Raw genomic sequence first — 19,751 nt, 5'->3', positions numbered from 1 at the left:
CAGGGTGTTCTGTCACTTCTTACCTAGGTTGATTTTGGGACTTTTCTGTCAGAATGACAGAAAATATCAGTGAGTACTTTGTTTGCATCTTGTCATAAAACTGAGGGGATCAGTAGTGAGAGATGAGGTCAGAGATGTAATGGTGGTTGGGGAGATGGTAGGGCAGATTATATAAGGCCTCATAGATCACTGTAAGAATTTCAGATTTTACCTTGAGTGACATGGAAGATGTATTAATCTGCTCAGGCTGCCATAAGATACCACAGACTGGGTGTCTTTTTTTTTTTTTTAAAGATTTTATTTATTTATTTGACAGAGAAAGACACAGTGAGAGAGGGAACACAAGCAGGGGGAGTGGGAGAGGGAGAAGCAGACTCCCTGCCGAGCAGGGAGCCCGATGCGGGACTCGATCCAGGGACTCCAGGATCATGACCTGAGCCGAAGGCAGTCGCTTAACCAACTGAGCCACCCAGGCGCCCCCAGACTGGGTGTCTTAAACAAGTTTATTTTCTCACAGTTCTGGAGGCTTGGAGTCCCAGGTCAGGGTCTGGCAGGGTTGGTTTCTGGGTGAGAGTTGTTTTCCTGGCTTGCAGGTGGCTGCCTTCTTGCCATGTTCTCTTATGGTATATAAGGAGTTCTCTGGTGTCTCTTCTTATTTGCATACTAATTCTGTCAGATTGGAGCCTTACCCTTATGTTCTCATTTAACCTTAATTACCTCCATAAAGGCCTTATCTCTAAACACAGTCATATGGTGGGAGTGGGATTTCAACATAATGGGGTTTGAAGGGACATAGACCTTCAGTCCGTAACAGGGTTTTGAGCAGAGTAGTGATATGATCCGACTGTTGACGGGATTGCTGTAGCACAATGTTGAGAATAGACTTGGGGTAAGGGCAGGGGCTGGGGTGGCAAGTGTGGAAGCAGGGAGATTAGAGGACTATAGTGGTAATTAAAGGAAGAGATCATATGCCTTAGACCAACATGGTGGCAGTGAAGGTCACAGTGAGTACTGATTAGATTCTGGATATATTTTGAAAGTAGAGCCAACTGAATTTCTTATTGGATTGATAATGGATGTGAAAGAAAGAGGAGTTCAGTGTGACATCAAGGTTGGTTTTTGGCCTATGTAATTAGAGGTTGTCAGGAGCTGAGAATGATGGAGAAGGGTTCAGATAAAATAGTTTTGTGGTGGGTGTTGGGTAATGGATTTCAAAAGTTTAGGTTTGAATATGTTAAGTTTGTTGAATAGGTAGTTGGATCTATGAGTTTGGAGTTCAGGAGTGAATTCTGAGCTAAAGATATGTATCTGAGAGTCATTACCGTATGGTAATGGTGATACTCAAAGCCAAGGAATGGAATGATATTACCAAAGAAGTGAGTATGATCAAGAGTAGAGGACCAAGTGCTGTGAATTGTGTAAGACTGTTAAATCACAGACCTGTACCTCTGAAACAAATAATACATTTTATGTTAAAAAAAAAAGAAGAAGAAGATAGCAGGAGGTGAAGAATGAAGGGGGGGAATCGGTGGGGGAGACGAACCATGAGAGACTATGGACTCTGAAAAACAAACTGAGGGTTCTAGAGGGGAGGGGGGTGGGAGGATGGGTTAGCCTGGTGATGGGTATTAAAGAGGGCACGTTCTGCATGGAGCACTGGGTGTTATACACAAACAATGAATCATGGAACACTACATCAAAAACTAATGATGTAATGTATGGTGATTAACATAACATAAAAAAAAAAAAAAAGGAGAGGACCAAGGACTAAGTGAAGGCCTAAGTGGGAAGAGGTCTGGGCAAAAAAGGACTAGCAAAAAGGAGTGAGAACACTCTTCCAGTGGGGCAGGAGGAAAACCAAGAGGGTAGAAAGAAAGTGTTAGGAGAGGGAGTGATGAACTATGACAAATGCTGCTGAGAGTCAAGGAAGAGAGGACTGAGAATTAGCTATAGCATTTTTCACTGTAAGACCTGTATTACAGGTCTTACAGTGAAAAGAAGTATAAAGGACTGCTGCTTATCATAGGTTGCCAAATTCACTTTTTCTTCAAAAAGTGAAGAAAATGGGGAGATCGCTAGCATCTTTTTTACACAAGTGAAAATTCTGTATCTTACTTTCCTTACAGTTTGTATTGGGACCTTTTCTCGTTAACACATGCAGCATTTTTAAAATTGCTGTATTTGCATTGTATGGCTGTACCTTCATTTATTTAGCCAGTTGCATATTAATAGTCACTGTGTTGTCTTTTGTTATTACAAATAATGGTGAACTGGATAACTTGTGTGTGTATGTGTGTGTTTGCAGTCTTATGTAATTATTTATTAGTAGCATAACTTTCTGGAAATGAATTGCTGGGTCAAAGAGATTGTACCTTTTGCCAGTTTAACAAACTCATCACAATTAGATAATCTTTTAGGTTTAAAATTTTAACATGCTATGAATTTGGAAACAATACATTTAATTTCATGGAAGTAGTATTTTAAAATACATTTGTCTTTTTTGTATGTAGTCTCAAAAACATAAATATAAAGTCCTTTTCCGGGAACCGGACACATGGTGGAAGTTCAAACCAAAGGAACTTGCAAGGTAAAATTGAGAGACTATTTAACATGTTTTTAATTTATGGCAGTGATAGAAAGTCCATCTAGATTTTTTTCTCCCTACAAATAATGAATGAAACAAAATGGATTAGGTTGCAGCTTTGATAACAAATTTTGTATTTCCTGTAGACCTTTTTTCAGTTTATGAAGAGTTTGTATCTTTTTATTCCTAATACTGAGTTAATTAACAGAAATATTCCAGTTGTCTTATATAGTCAGTACTTTATTACTTATTAGCAGTATAATGTCAATATCTGAAATTAGAACAGATCCTGGGGTTTGGTGTACCTGAACCATGTGCTACTGGGAGGAACCAATCATTGTAGCTGCCTAATGACTAAGAATACTGAAAGGAAGTGAAGGAAGTATGGGTAGAAAAGGTAACAAATGTCTAGCTATGCAGTTTTTGCACTACCCTCCCCTCTCCCTGCCCTTCTCCCAAAGGTTTTACTTTTTTACTTGATTGTTTGACTTAAATTAAAATGTTACTTAGGACATGGACACATAATGTATTTTGCTTTGTGTTCTGTATTCCCTTAGAGATAACCCTAACTTGATTTTGGTCAGGGTATTTTCTTCTTGGTCATTTTAACTAATTTCTATACTAACTGAGGGACAACCTAATTTTAGTATATTCATAATGTTGTGCAACCATCACCACTATCTAATTAGTGCACACTTCCATCACCTCAAAAGAAACCCCGTACCTGCTATTGGTCACTCCCAATTCTCCCTTTCCTTTGGCAACTGCTAATTTGCTTTTCTGTCTCTATGAATTTGCCTATTCTAGTCATTGCATATAAATGGAATCATACAATTTGTGGCCTTTTGTGTCTGGCACCTTTCACTTAGCATCATGTTTCAAGGTTCATCCATGTTGTAGCATGTATCAGTACTTCATTCCTTTTTATATGTTTTTGGTACATTATAGATTTGGTTTTCTAATATTTTGCTTAGGATTTTTGCATCTGTATAAATGAGAGAGGTTGATCAATAATTTTTTCTTCCTTGCCCTTTCTTGCCTGGCTTTGGTATCGTGATTTTAGGTTGATAAAATTAATTGGAAAATATTTCTTCTTTTTCTCTTTTCTGAGTTTATGTAAGTTTGAGTGTTTGATAGAATTTACTTATGAAACTTGTGGACCTGGTGTTTTCTTTGTGAGAAGTTTCAGTTAGAATTTGTCCATTACACCAAAGTTTCCAAATTTATTAAGACTTTATTAAGACAATTATAGTATTCTCTTACCATTTACATCTGTGTTGCATCCATACTTAAGTTCCCCTTTTCAATCTGGATATGTTTATATGTATCTTCCTTCTTTTTTTCTTATTCTCACCAGAGATCAGATTTTTTATTAGCCTTTTCAAATAAACATCTCTTTGCTCATCTGATCTTTCTATTTTAAGTTTGTTTTACGTTCATTTCTGCTTCTCTTTTATTCTACTTTCTCTGCTTTTTAAAAAATCTATTTTGCTTTGTTTATTCTGTTATTTTTATAAGGTTTCACCTGAAGGTTTAGGTTATTTTCTTATATGAGCATTTGATGCTATAAATTTCCTTAGGAAATTAGATGCCCCTAGAATTTTAATATATAATATTAATATATAATGCTTTCTTTTTATCATTTATCCTCTAATTATGATTAATTTTACTTTTTAACCCTTGGGTTATTTAAAACCATGTTTTTAAGTTTGTGAACAGATGGTTTTTAAATTTCTTTTTTAAGAAATTCATTTTCAACTTAACTGTAGTAGATAAGATTGTGCCATTTGTGTAATACTAATTCTCTGATATTTTAAAAGATGCGTTTTTATGGCCTAGTTCATTGTTTTTTATAAATGTTTCATGTTTGCTTGATAAAAATGTATACTGGTTATAGTATGTTAATATATTATTAAGTCATGCTTATTCTGTTACATCTTCTGTAACTTTACTTTTTAAAAAAATGCTTGATGGATTAATATTTTAAGAGAGGAATGAGGAAATCTATATGAGAGGGATGTGTTGAAATCTCCCTTTATTATGTTGAATATGTCCAAGTTTCTTCTTATAAATCTGCCTATTTTCACTTTATGAATTCTGAGGATATATTTTGATGTGCTTTTATAGCTTAAAGTTTTTGTATCTGTCTGATTTAACCTTTTATCCTTGTCAAGTGATTTTCTTTTATCCTTAATTTTAAGTTTTGTTATAAAGTCTCATTTGTCTAATATTAATAGAACTACACCAACTTCCTTTTAGGATTTGAGTGTTATTTCTTTTTCCATATTTTTACTTTTGACTTTCCTGTGTCTTTACATTTAGATGTATCTCTTATAACCAGTATGACTGGGTTTTGAAAAATCCTCTCTGTCCATCTTTGGCTTTTCATTCTTAAGCTTAATTCTTTTATGGTTATTTTGGTTATTCATGTAATTAGCCTTGTTTCTTACTGTCCTCCCTCTGTGCACTGTCTCTTTATTTCACCTTTCCTGCGATTGTTTTTCTCTTATCACAGAAAATTATATATTTGATTTTTTCCCCCCTTTTCATCATGCCTTATTTTGGATTTTTTTCACTGAATGCAGATTTTCTTATTTACTTTTTCCTTCTCTTTTAATTTGGAAATGATATACACTGTTTTTATCCTTTTAGTGGTTACATTAAAACTTTGATCATGCAAACTTTAAATTTAAAGTCAAACCATTTTGTTAGCCTTCCTTCTCGCAAATATAAGGACTTTAAAACATTTTAACTCTGATATTTACCTCCCTTCTGACTTACATGCTATGAATGTTACAGACACTTTGTGTTTTCACTTATACAGTTATTGTTGTGCTTAATTTTTCTTTCATCGTAGATATTTCATCTGGGAATTTCCTTCTGTCTGACATTCATCTTTTAGGATTTTCTTTACAGTGTAGTTCTGCTTCATGTCAAACTCTTTTTTTTTTTTTTTTTTTTTTAATCTGAAAATTCTTTTATTGCCTTCATTCTTGTAAGATACTTTCACTGGGTATATATATTCTAGATTGACAGTTTCTGTTATTGAAGATAACATTTAATTATTTTTTGACTTCCATTGTTAAGGCAGCTGTAATTCTAATACTTGGTTTCTTTATAGATAGTTTTTTTTCCTTTAGTTTCTGGCTGCTTTTAATATCATCTCTTTATCTTTGGTGAATGACAATTTCAGTACCATGTTTCTAGTGGATTTCTTAATATGTATCTTGTTTGGGATTTGTTGGGCTTCTTGGATTAGGGGACATCAATGATGTCTTTGATCAGTTCTGGAAAATCCTTAGCCATTTTTCTTTAAATTGCTTCTGTCCCATGTACTCTCTTTCTGGGACTTGGATTAGATGTATACTACCTTTTTGCTCTGTCCTCTATGTCTGTGTCTCTTAACTTCTCTTTCATATTTTCTATCTCTTTGCTTCTCTGTGATCTGAAACCAGACAAGATTGAGGTAGGTAAATATGAAAGCCAGATTTGCCCAGGTGGCAAATACTGATATCAGCCCTGGGATCCAGACACTAAGCCTTGGATCCTTGCCCAAGATAGGAATGTTGCAAACTAGATGTTTTCATTATGACAAGATCCTTGAGGGATGAAAGCATATCATCTGGCCTCCTGGCAGATGCAAATCCAGATGTTGTATGAAGGAAAGCACCCCAGGTTAAGGCCTAAGGATTCTCATATATTAGGTTCAACTAACTATGAGTTCATAAAAACACACAAATAAGCTACCATGAGTGAAAGCACAAATATGACAAATTTCATATTTGGACATCCAGAGACTTAATATACCAGGAATTTTTTTTCTTTGCTTGAATTTAAAATGTATTAAAATATATGTTTGCTTTAATTGACTTGGGATCTAGTTTTATTGTAACAGGAGAGCCCTTTGGACATCTAATCTGCCATAGTGGCATAAGTAGAAGATTGTAGTGGAATTTTTTTACTTACTAGTTAATAGTCTTGAAGTAATGGTCATAGTCTTATGAAATGTTTTTTTGCAGAGCTTGAGAATAGCTTCTTTTAAAGTTATTAGGATCTGCTGGTTTTTTCTGAGTTGATAAATGATATTTGGAAAAGATTGTATGGAATGATTATAAAAATGGTAATTTAAGACATCCTGAATAAGATGAAATTAGAATCTAACAGTATATATTGTGTCATAATAAACCAGCTTAGATATTTTTACTTATTAGAAATAATATTATTTCCTTGACATTTTATGTTTCAATTTAAAAAAAAAACTTAATTACCAATATTCCTTCTACCCTTTTCTCCCCTGGAATCTTTAGGCGTAATATACATGGGGTAAGCAAAGAAAAAATAACAAGAATGTTGGAACATTATCAGCGTTTTGTTTCAGTGCCAATAATCATGAGTTCTTCAGTTCCAGAGAAAAGTGAACGTATTGAGTTGTGTGTCTATTCTTGTGAGGACACCAGTACTAGGTAGGTTAAAATCCCTGAATACACAAATTCAATTTGAAATATAATTTAAAAAGAATAATTTTGGAGCTTGTGAAATCACTGCCAAATAACTTTAAAAATAAAAGTAGACATTTATTATTTGTAGGGTTTAGATATAGTCTTACCTGAAGCAAGATGTATATGGTTAGCAAGAGAAGTGAAGTTATATATGCAATGACATGGGAGTTTTTTCATTGTCCTCAGGGTTTTGTGGCTCCATGTTTATACTGTGAATACTCCTGCCTTTTTTATGTAACTGCTATTCCAGTATTTATTTATCTGTTATTACCTATCATTATTTTGCATCACTTCTTAATTTCTTTAGGTATTTGTAAAAATACTCTTTCAAGTTAGTATTATAAAAATTAATTATTAATGGTATACCTTGACTGAGTAATACAAGTCATAGCCTTTTGAGAGTTTGTAGTCCAGCATAGTACTGATTCTATTAAACATTTAGGACATAGAAACAGTTGAATAGATGGGTGAGTTAAAGAATAACCTTAAATATAGATAGAGGTCTAAATTGCCCACACTTTCTGATGATAAGGAATGGTGAGGCTTTATTAAAAAGGGGTTGGGAAGAGAAAATTCATAAATGCTCTTTTATTGAGGAGTCATGTTGCAAAGTGGTTTAGAGCATGGGCCCCTGAGCTGTGTTTCCTGGCTTGAAATCCCAAGGCTTTGTAATCTTTGACAAATTATAGAATCTCTCTATACTTCAGCTCTTCATTTCTAAAATGGCAGTAATAACACTTTGCTCAAAAGATCTCAGCAATGTAATAGTTATCAAACTTTTTAATCTTTGCTATTTTGATTTATAAAAAATGGTTCCTCCTATTAAAAGTTGAGCATATTTTTATATTAAAAAAAAAGAAAACTCAGTGTTAGATGTGATTTCATTTAGGAAGGCTTCATGGGAGAGTTGGGACTTTGAGAGCTCCTGGAATAAAGGAAGAAAGGAAGGGGCACCTGGGTGGCTCAGTTGGTTAATCATCTGATTCTTCGTTTCCACTCAGGTCCTGATCCCACGTTGTGAGATGGAGCCTCAGGCTCTGCGCTCAGCTGGGAGTCTGCTTGAGGATTCCCTCTGTCCCTCTCCCTCCGCCCCTCCCTCCCCCTCTAAGAAGAAAGAAAGGAAGGAAGATGAGTAGATAAATTGACTAAGGAGAAAAACACTGAAGTTGAAAGTGTAATGATTAGGCAAAAGTGCTCTAAGTCTGAAATTAACATTGAGGATGATTTTAAGAAATTTAATAGGTGACATTTCAAATGACAGTTCTCCCTTTCATTTCTTTTAGTTGTGCAAATCATGTTGACTCTTTGTGGCTTTGTAAATGAAGCTTAAGCCTAATCCTCGGTAGCAAATGACAGGTGTTATAGAAGCAGACCGCTTTTCAAATATATTAAGCTAAAATAGTTCTGAAAGAAGCCAGGGAGGTGGTGTCCTCTTCTGGGAACAAAGTTAGAATCGTATCTTTAATATTTAATGCATATGAACACCTTAACTGAAAATCTCATGTTCACTATTTAATTCGAAAAAAGTTTGAGTGCTTCCTATATGCCAAGCATTGTGTTAGGTGTTGGGGTTACAATAAAGGGATGTATTCACAATGTACTAGAGAAAGATCAAGATGAGCTTTTATAATTTTAATGTAGTTTATTTATAGAAGTTTTAGAATAAATGTTAAGTGCCTTGTCTTTCAGTTGAATGCTGCTTTAATTTAAATCATAATGTTAATGGCAACATTAAGAGACTTCCTTATAATACTTTAAAAAAAATCTTACAGCCCAAGAGACAATGAAGATATTACCTCTGAAAAAGAAGAAAATGTTTTATCCTCATCTTTGAAGCATCTAGAGTTAACTGAAGAGAAGAAACTTGAAGTGACCAAAGAAACTATATTACCTGAGAATGTTACTTATCTCTCTAATGCAGATTTAAATGAAGGAAGAAAAGAAATAAGTGCTATGAATCCTAACATTCAGAGTGCTTTCATTCAGGAAGTTTCAGACATGTATTTTTCTGATTCTGAAAGCAAAGTACAGGCAAAAGAAAAAGGTAAAAAAGAAGAGCAGGTAGAACTGGCTTCTGAAAAAGAGTATAGTAAAACTGATGCAGATAGTGTTGTTGAGAGAGTGTCGCCGAGTATTTGCTATGGTGAATATAATCAAGAAGACTATGATCTTTCAAATACTATTCCATTTCATAATGAAAAATCTTCACCAGGTGAAACATTGGAAGAAAGAGCCACAGTAAGGAAAAAAAACCTTTGGAAAACAAAAAAGCAAGTCAACTTTGGAAAAGTTCCCGACGAGACACGAGCTATCAAATTTTGTTGGTGACTGGCCAGTTGATAAGACTATTGGTCAGAGGACAAAAAGGAACCGAAAAACTGAAAAAGCTTCATCTGGTCAAAGTGACAAAAAATATAATCGCCTTCAGTCACGCAAAGGATTAGATAATACTCTATCTGCGAATATAGATCATATCCAGCAACGAGAATCTCTGCATGAAAGTACAGAGGATGACAAGAAGTCACAGTATGATGATGCTTCAGAATCTTTCAATAGCTGTCAATATGATACATATAAAAATACTGAAAAACAGTCATTCAGCATTGTGGGTGACTGGCCTTTGTCTGATTCCTTAGCTCAGAGAGAGCACAGATCAAGAATGCCGAAGGATGGTTTAAAGGAACCCAATCTAGAATTTGGAACTAAAGACAGTATGAATGAAATATCCTTCTACACAGCACATGAGACCTGTTGTTGGGGCACAAGCCCTGAAGAACTGAAAACCCTGGGTAGTTCCACTCTAGGAGATTCTGAAACGCTACCCAATGAAATGACCTGTGAGAATAAGACTTGTCCAAGTAAAAAGATTCATAGCCAGCACACATTGTCTCTTACTTTTACCAATAGTAGGCCAACTATTCCTGGAGTAGTAGGACCACAAACTTTAGCTGAATTTCCAGAAGGAAAATCTAAAAAAGTCCCTAGAATAGAAGAAGGCATGTATACCCAGACTGAACCACAGGATTTTGCTCTCTTATGGAAAATAGAAAAGAATAAAATTAGTGTTTCAGATTCTGTGAGAGTACTAACAGGACGGTTAGATGGATTTAAACCAAAAGCTTTCAATATTAACACAGAATTAGATGTTCAAGAAACAATTCCATATAGGGTAATGTATGACAAAAGCACGTATGTTGAAGAAAGTGAGCTTACCAGTGCTGATGAATCTGAAAATCTTAACATTCTTTGTAAACTCTTTGGATCCTTTTCATTAGAAGCCCTAAAAGACTTATATGAGAGGTGTAACAAAGATATTATTTGGGCCACAAGCCTTTTGTTGGATTCTGAAACTAAATTATGCGAGGATACTGAATTTGAGAATATCCAAAAATCATATGATGAAGCACAAATTGGGCCATTTTCTCTGGGATTAAATTTGAAGGAAATTATTAGCCAAAGAGGAACCTTGGAGGATTCTAATTCTTCTGTGCCAGAATTTAGCCATGGCACTGCTGTCAGTTACACTAATGTACAGTCCACCTGTGATTCAGAAGAGAGAAACCCAGAGCAGGCAGAAATAAGAGCTATCACTACTGAAAAACCTGGATTAATAACGGGTTTATTTCCTAATGCCACTCTAGATCTAAAGAATACTAATGAAGTACTTCCCAGTAGCCAGGCAGAAGTTCCAGGTCTGTATAACATTAAGCAGTCTTTCCCAGGTACTCTAAAAGCTACTGTAGCTAAAGATGTGAATGAAATGGAGAAGAATCTAGAAGTCACAGAGATTGGAGACAGTATACATTCTTCTTCGAATTTGTCTGATATTTTAAACTCTGTATCGAGCACTTCAAATCTTGAATTAAATGAAGAAGTTGATTTAACCAACTCTCTTGAAATAAAGAAAAATGAAAATCTTCCAAAGGATTATGTGAAATTTCCAAACACTGAAGAATTTATGAATGAAGATGAACAGGAAATGGAAAAAATTCTAATGGCTGAGGGTACTTTGTCAGCTGGAGTTAATGAAGAAGATAAAACTGAGATATTGAATCCCATGCCAGTGATGGCCAAATCTTTGACCATAGACTGTCTGGAATTGGCATTACCGCCTGAGTTGGCTTTTCAGCTCAATGAATTATTTGGCCCTGTTGGTATTGATTCAGGTAAAGAAAAAATAGATTACGTGTATGTGTGTCTTTGTGTGAATAGAATACAGATTCAGGGTTCTATCTTAATTTTAAAATTATGTCATATGTTAACTGAAATGTAAAAGTAATTTGTGTTGCCTACCTTATTTTTGACACATTCGTTTGTAGAGGATTTTAAAAAAAATGTAATTTAAAGAAATAGTATTTATATGGAGTTTGTGTTCATCCCATGCGTATATTGAAAGTTTTCTGTGGTATTTACCTCATACTTATTTGCAGAGATGAACCTTTTTGAATCTGTAGTGCTACTCCAGATGTACCTAAGGCAAGACTAATTTCATAGAACACACTTCTTGAAAAGTCTTGACTAGTGGAAATGAATATATACATTTAAACTAATGGACATGAATAACTTAAATATGTGAAGCATTGTATAATTGCACCTGCCAAGAAGTGTGAAAACAGTGACATAGTACATAAACAAAAATATTCCAAGAGATTTAGAACTAAAAATATAGATTAGTAATTAATAATATAAATTAGTTTTATGATACATAAGGTGGTTGAGTATGTTTTCTGAAAATGTATGAGTAGTGATTATATTTTCTTTTCTTTTTTCCCCCCTCAAAAGGGTCTCTAACAGTTGAGGATTGTGTTGTTCATATAGATCTGAATCTGGCTAAAGTGATTCATGAGAAATGGAAAGAATCTGTAATGGTTGGTAGGCTTTTTTTTTTATGATGAGCTCCTTTTGTGTTCACCTTTGCTCTTAATAAAATCTGTTGTATGAAAGAATTCTGTTGAATTTTGACTTTGAGAGAGAATGAACTTTTTCCAATAAACAGATAAGTGATATTTTTTCTCTTTCCAGTGTTTTAGATTATTACCAGACTGGCCAAATTATATAACTGATGATGGAGCTCAATATGATTGTTGAATTTTTTTTAAGAGAAAAATCATAGGGTGCCTGGGTGGCTCAGTCGGTTAAGCGACTGCCTTCAGCTCAGGTCATGATCCTGGAGTCCCGGGATCGAATCCCACATCGGGCTCCCTGCTCAGCAGGGAGTCTGCTTCTCCCTCTGACCTTCCCCCTCTCATGTGCTCTCTCTCTGTCTCTCTCATTCTCGCTCTCTCAAATAAATAAATAAATAAAATCTTTAAAAAAAAAAAAAGAGAGAAAAATCATAAATAGTTTTTTATTCTCTAAAGACTTGCAGTGCTGGGCGCCTGGGTGGCTCAGTCATTAAGCGTCTGCCTTCGGCTCAGGTCATGATCCCAGGGTCCTGGGATCGAGCCCCGCATTAGGCTCCCTGCTCTGCGGGAAGCCTGCTTCTCTCTCTCCCACTCCCCCTGCTTGTGTTCCCTCTCTCGCTGTGTCTCTCTCTGTCAAATAAATAAATAAAATCTTAAAAAAAAAAAAAAAAAAGACTTGCAGTGCTGACTGATTAAATTTCAAAAACAGTCTAAAAAAAAAAAAAGCCTAAGAGCTCTGTAAGTGGAAAAATATATTGATATAGTCATACTTCATAATCTTATCTAATTTTGTTTTACTTAGATTTAGCAAGAATGATTGATAGTTTTACAAGAAGTGATTTCTAGAGAAAAATAATATAATCTTATTTTCTAATGCACCCTTCTTTGCGAATCCCCTGTCCTGCATTTGTGTTTAGGAGCGACAAAGACAAGAAGAGGTATCCTGTGGCAAGTTTATGCAAGGTAAAGCACATACTTTTTACTTCTGATGTTCCTGTCATGATGTCAAAACTTGGTGTATGTGTATGAATTTTAACTCATTATTAAATGTACTTCCACAAAATATGTTACCCAAGAATTTTGATTTGCAAATAAAAATTCTTTTAAAATATTTAACATTTAATATTGACATAAAATAAAACTAGAAGAACTAAAAAGCATCTATGATTAATTACTTTCATGAGTACAGTGGAACACCTTAGATGTGCTCTAATACATATAACAAGGTGTTTCCTGTTTAAGATTTTGCTCTGAATGAAAGAAAACTTCTGGTTTGAGAGCAATAAAATGTTCATGTGTCTGAGAGCATCATTCAACTGTTACTTGGTTATTCGAAATTTTTATTGATGTTAATTTTATTAGAGCACAAAAGTCGGCCTGCTTTTGGAACATCTGCCAAATTGAAATATTTGATTCTAGAAGACTTTTTGGGTAGCATTGTCCTCAGTGATTAGTGCAGGGTGGCAGAGCTGTTAACAGGAGCCTCCTATTGTGCACATTTCCTTCAGATGCCTCTTTTGTCCACTCCACACCAGGACTCCAGGTTGAAGGTTCTTTGGGTATGCTTTAGTTGCAGCTTCAAGAACTAAGCTATTTGAGAGCTAGAGGTACTGAAAGGGTATCAGAGTTATGGGGATGGCAGTATCTACTGTCTTCACTCTCCGGGAGAGCTAAGGAGTATATCAAAATGTGCTGATACCGAGATGCTGAAATACTATACATTAAATCTCGTTACTGTGAACTTCTTAAAATGTTCAGTTTCTTCCTTATGTTGAATATCATTTGTTTAATATTTGTTGTGTGCCTCTATTGGGTTTATGGGTTTGCTAAAATATTGATCCTTTCAGTCCTTGGAGTGGCTGAGCAGAGCTGAGCAGAGCTGCTCTAGCTGGTTGCTTCCACCTGGCCAAAACTCCCTTTGTTTACCAGTGTATGTGTGCCAGTTTTTCTGTGTCCGTGCGATGTAAAAAAGAGTGGGAACCATTGAGTTGATTTGCAATGATACCCAGATCCTTGCTCATTTGAGATATTCCTACATTTATACATATTCTTGCTTGCAATTATGTGAAGATATATTTTGAAACTTCAGAGTTATATTTATAAGCTAGAAATAAAAAATCATGTTTCTTTGGTCCTTCTGAGGTAGTTGTAACAGAATGAGTAATGCTTAATTTGTTTATTGTTGAGGGCCTGATACTATTTATACTGCTTTTGTAGATCCTTCCCTGGTTGGGCACATTGGTCTCGAGAATCCTGAACAAAAATCATCTCAGAGAACAGGCAAAAAATTACTGAAGACTTTAGCAGCACCTGAAATGCTACCCTTATTGGATCATTGGAACACTCAAACTAAAAAAGTATCACTCAGAGAAATAATGTCAGAAGAAATTGCCTTACAGGAAAAACACGCTTTGGTATGAGATGGTATAACTATTAAGCTTTTGCCTCTGACTCTAGGTTGATTGTATGTTTACTCTGTGATTTTCATTTGATTCTGTATTTCCTAGCCTGGAATCTGTATTTAACTGATTGAAATTAATGTTAAAATTGAAACTGTTTCGAAGTTTGAAGCTGGAATTTTTTGCTTCTGGGAGATTAGTTGATATTCTATAACAATAAGCCAGTCTGTGTTAAACCATTATTTTAGATTTAATTTTGCAGGTGATTGAGCTGCATTTTTTTTTTTTTTACTTTTAGCATTTATTTCTATAATTTTTTAATTCTTGAAAAACATGAAAGATTTTTCATTTAAAGATAATTTTGTTCATAAATCAGTAAAAAGAAATGTCTGTCTTGCTATTAAAGAAGTATCCAACCTCAAAACAGTTTTTTTTTAAAGTAGGCTCCATGTACAGCGTGGAACCCAGCATGGGGCTTGAACTCATGGCCCTGAGATCAAGACCTGAGCTGAGAACCAAGAGTGGGACATTAACCAACTGAGCCACCCAGGCGCCCCAAAACAGAGTTTTTTAGAGAAAAATTTAGAAACTTAAAAAAATTAAGTACTCTTCTTTTTCTAACTTTTTAATCAAACATGTTCAAATAGAAACTTTATTTTGAACTTTATTTTTGTTTCTTATTCACCATATCAAATTTTATGAAGCCATAAGTGAATTTGGTTTCTTTTGCTTTCTTCTTAGCCTTTTTTTGAATTCTGAAAATTAGTATTAGAGAATTTCAGAAATCAAAAAGGGAAAGAACTTAGAGGTTATTTAGTCCAATTCTCAAAGAAAAGAAATAATTCTTAGATGGTGATCTTAAAACATTTTACTTTCTTTCTTACTCATTTGACTACCCAGAGGAGCACCTTTACATTTGGCTGAAATACATAGAATTGGGGCATAGGAAGAATGATGGAATTCCTCCACCTTCATATTTATTTTCCCCAGTTATCTTGTTAATTAATTGGAAACATGCTACCATTTTTGCATGTTTACATAACCTAAGGAACCAGTCTCTTTGGTAGGGTCTTATAATGTAGTGTTGTTTCAAATATCCTCTTCATTTATATGTGTAATAAATTGGAGAAATGCATTTTCTTAAAAAAATAAGGAAATCTTAGAACTTATGCCCAAATGGTGTGACAGCTTTTGTTGAACTGCCATTTTTTTTTTACTACTGAAACTTAACTTTGTGGTTCTAATCTGCCTTTTAATCTCTCAGTATAATAGTGAACAGAGGAGTATCATTGATTTCCCAACTTAATGCATTTTTTTTTTCTATCAGTGATTTTTGCTTATCTTTCTGTGGGTTGGGTAATAGAAGCTGTACTTATTTTGTCCCAAGGATGCTTCTTAGGGGTAGAACCTCAGAGAATTTCTTGATGCTTTCTTTTCACTCTTTGTCTCCAAAGGAGAAATACACTGTATTTTTTTAAGCAAAGTTATAAGATAAACATTAGGCATAATATATGAGTAGAATAATTCTAAGATGATTAAGGTCATGAGTTTTCAGTCATGAGACCTTAGAATTTGTAGTTTAGAAACTCTATGACCTGAATTTTTTAATAAGTTCAGATTATAATGTGTATCTTAAATAAAACATGAAATATTTTTAATTCTTGAGGTGGCTTGTTTCCATTACTCTTGTGATGTGTGATGTGTTTAGCTTTACCAGTCTCTTTTACTGGTCAGATTATCACCTATTGTGGACTCTCTCTTATTGTTTGGTGTTGTAAATGACCTAGATACTAGGTGACCTAGGCTTCAAAAGCAATAACTGTTCTAGGGTTGTCCTAGATTATTGTAATTTTTATATTTTTGAGTCACCTTTGAAATTGTATAGGAAGTTATTTTTCAAACATTAGCAGCTTCATAGCAAACAAAATATTATGTACTTACATCACAGTGTCAACAAATTGTCTTAGAGTTAGAAATCAACTTTAAGAATGTTTACCATAATCCTAGGTTAGAATTTAAAAAGCACATTTTAGGAAAGTTCTTTAGTTTGGCAATTTCAACCGATCCCATTATGACTTATGAAAAAATAACAGTCAGTGGCAGTTCTCATACAGTTATTTTGGAGTAAATATGTTTGTGAAAATTTTTAAAATTGTGAATTTTAAGATTTTCTCGTCAACCTGAATTTGCAACTCATTTGTACGTTGTAGTTTCTGCCCATTGAGGAGAATATGTTTATGAGGACGTTGTTCACAGCATCACCCAGTGTCCCTTTTCTGAGGACCCATGGGAGAAATTTCTCTCAGGGCTCAGTGCCAGAAAAAGCTGTACTTCTCCTGAGCAACTGGTTTGTTTTTATTTTATGGACACTGAGAATCTTTGTTTCCCCCTTTGCTTTGGCCACTAAGAAGCTCAGAACTGAATTTGTGGCCCACCTTTAGCAATTGTACAGGATTTTATGGCATGCATTTATACACTAATGTTACCTGCTAGCTTTATCCTATAGTCTTCCTTTTATTTTCTCTACTCTGACTTCTTCATTTATTTATATCCTGTTTATATATCTATATTTTCATCTTCTTTTTTTATATAATATGACTGAACGTGCTGGGTGTGTATATGTGAGAGTATGTATATATTTATATACACTTGCACACATTATGTATATACGTGTGATTGTGTATGTATATAAATGAACAGCTTCAAATACTTTGCAAAAAATGGGATATAAATAAATAGTGCAAGAATACTTATATTACTAATTTCAGTCTTTGATAATCAGTGAAGAAAGTCTGTGATTGCTTTAAATGACTAATCTTTTTGCAACAAAATAACCATGCTTATGGATCAGCATAATTAGTTTTATAAATTCTGTCTGAAGGATGATTTTTGTCTCTTTTGTTTGTTTTAGAAAAGGGAGGCACTTATGTTTGAAAAAGATTGTGCCACTAAACTAAAGGAGAAGCAGCTCTTTAAGATATTTCCAGCCATTAACCAAAATTTTCTGATGGACATTTTCAAGGACCACAAGTAAGTGATAGGATTATCTGTAGGTTCTATTATGATGTCATTGAAAGTATATCATTTTAATTTTTCTGATAACAAATCATATAGGCATATTATAAACCATTTAAGTGCAATGTACATAATATAGCAAGTGAGCAGGTTTTGGTAATTGGTTCATGGTCCACTAATGTGTATGTGCTTACATATGTATCTGTTTGCTTTTGTGTCTACATATAAATACATATTTCACCAAAAATAGGTTGTTTCATATACTGTTTTATAGTTTTGTTGGTATTTATTTTTCTAGTCCATTCTTAGTAATTTGCTTTTTTTAAGTCCATAGAGTATTTCATAGTAATCATAAAGTGTTTTTTTAAAGATTTGTATATTTATTTTCCATCCTATGGCCATTTTTATTATAAAAATCCAGATATAAAATGTATTCTTCCAATCTTTCCAACTTTTCTTTTTTACAAAAACAGGCACGTAAAAAAAACCTTCCCTGTTGTCATTCCCATAGATGGATGTTTTCCCCCCAAAAGTACTATAATTTGAACATGCTCCTCTTTATGGGCTTTTTGACTGCAAGAAAAATTGGAGACCATGTTGCCCACTAAGCATACATTTTTGCACACATGGATGAAGGCTATTGTACACTAGTTCCTAAAGTGAAATTGCTGGTTCAGAGTGCACATTGAAAATTTTTACAGCTAATATATATATACATATTAGCTATATAGAGAGAGGCTTTCTGTATTAGTTAAATGTACTGATAGTGTAACCGACCCTGGATATTAAGAATCTATAAGATTTTTGCCATCCCAGTGGGTAAAATAGTTCATTATTGTTTAAATTTAAATTTTCTTTTTTTAAAATTAATTAATTAATTAATTATTGAGAGAGAGCAAGAGAGCGAGCATAAGCAGGGGGAGTGGCAGAGGGAGAAGCAGACTCCCCACTGAGCAGGGAGCCCGATTCGGGGCTCAATCTAGGACCCTGGGATCATGACCTGAGCTGAAGCAGATGCTTAATCGACTGAGCCACCCAGGTGCCCTAAATTTTAATTTTCTTGATTACTAGGAAGGTTGAGCCTTTTTCATTATTTTTCTACTAAATACTTTTTGCCTGTTTTCTGTTTGGTTCTTTGTATTTCTTTCGACATTTGTGAGAACTCACTATATATTATGTGTAGTTATCTTTGTTTCTATAGATTATTATTATTTTTCTACCCTGATACTTATTGCTTAACCTAGTATAGTCTCTTTGGGCATATACATGTTTTAATTCATATGTTTTATCAGAAAATCATTTCCTTTATGGTTTCCAAGTTTAATGTCATTTTAGGAAGTCTGTCCTACCCCAATATTATAAAATTATTTTCTTCAGTATTTTTATTTTTTTATTTTATTTTTTGATTATTTATTTGAGACAGAGAAAGCGAAAGCGAGAGAGAGAAAGAGAACGAGTCATGGGGAGGGGACAGAGGAAGAGGGAGAAGCAGACCGGCTGATGAGCAGGGAGCCTGACTTGGGGCTCGATCCTAAGACCCTGGGGTCATGACCTGAGCTGGAGGCAGATGCTTAACCGACTGAACCACCTAGATGTGCCTCATTTTCATTATTTTTAAAATAATCTCTAATGCAGATTGATTTTATTTACCCAAAAGTTTTTCATTTACCCAAAAATTTTTAATATGCTTTTTTTTTTTTTTTTTGAAGAGTGTCTAATTTTCTAAATGGTTTGATGGTTTTGGTGGTAGGTGGATTGAGGACTATTGTTTATTTTATTTTGTTGTATTGAGGTATAAGAATGTGGCCTGAAGAGTTCTTTTTAGAATTTAAGATTTTCTTTGTGGTTTATACCTGATCAGTTTTAACAGATATTACACGAACGTGCTTTTGAAAAAGAATATCCTCTGCTAAGTATGTAGAGTTCTAAACATGTCACTTAAATCAAGTTTTTAATGGTGTTATTCCAATAAACAATTTCCCTACTTATTTTTGCTATCTAACCGGCTGTTTTCTTAGAGTTACGTGTTAAAATCTCCCAAGGGAATGGGGATTAGGAGAGTGTCACTGGCATATGGCGGCAACTCTCTTTTATGGGAACCTGGCACAAGATGGCCTGATGTGAAACAACCCAGAGTTGTGGTTCCCCGGGCAAGGTAAGGGGGACTGAGTGAGTCCTTCCTGGGGATGCCCAGAGTGACGGGGGTCAGTCAGGCCCTTCAGGGTAGGTGGTCAGTTGCCTCCATTTGTTTGTCAGCAGCTGGATAATTTTTTGTTAGCAGTAGCTTCACCTTCACCCTTCAGAAGGGTAGGTGGGTTCAGTTACTGATTTTATATATGCCTGTGGTATA

General features: G+C 34.5%; 1 protein-coding gene across 1 annotated transcript in view; it reads left to right on the top strand.

Moving 5' to 3' along the window:
- Window positions 1-19,751, top strand: part of N4BP2 (NEDD4 binding protein 2) — a 53,701-nt gene that overhangs the window by 13,095 nt on the left and 20,855 nt on the right. Inside the window, 8 exon segments of the mRNA XM_021701572.2 lie at window positions 2,511-2,587; window positions 6,892-7,047; window positions 8,856-9,327; window positions 9,329-11,249; window positions 11,866-11,951; window positions 12,905-12,950; window positions 14,205-14,401; window positions 17,298-17,416. Coding sequence (XP_021557247.1) covers window positions 2,511-2,587; window positions 6,892-7,047; window positions 8,856-9,327; window positions 9,329-11,249; window positions 11,866-11,951; window positions 12,905-12,950; window positions 14,205-14,401; window positions 17,298-17,416 — 3,074 coding nt within the window.

Source organism: Neomonachus schauinslandi, chromosome 2 (assembly GCF_002201575.2).
Source record: "Neomonachus schauinslandi chromosome 2, ASM220157v2, whole genome shotgun sequence".
In the NCBI taxonomy this organism is placed as follows: domain Eukaryota; kingdom Metazoa; phylum Chordata; class Mammalia; order Carnivora; family Phocidae; genus Neomonachus; species Neomonachus schauinslandi.
The sequence above is the reverse complement of the archived record's forward strand: the minus strand, read 5'-3'. Positions and strand labels throughout refer to the sequence as shown.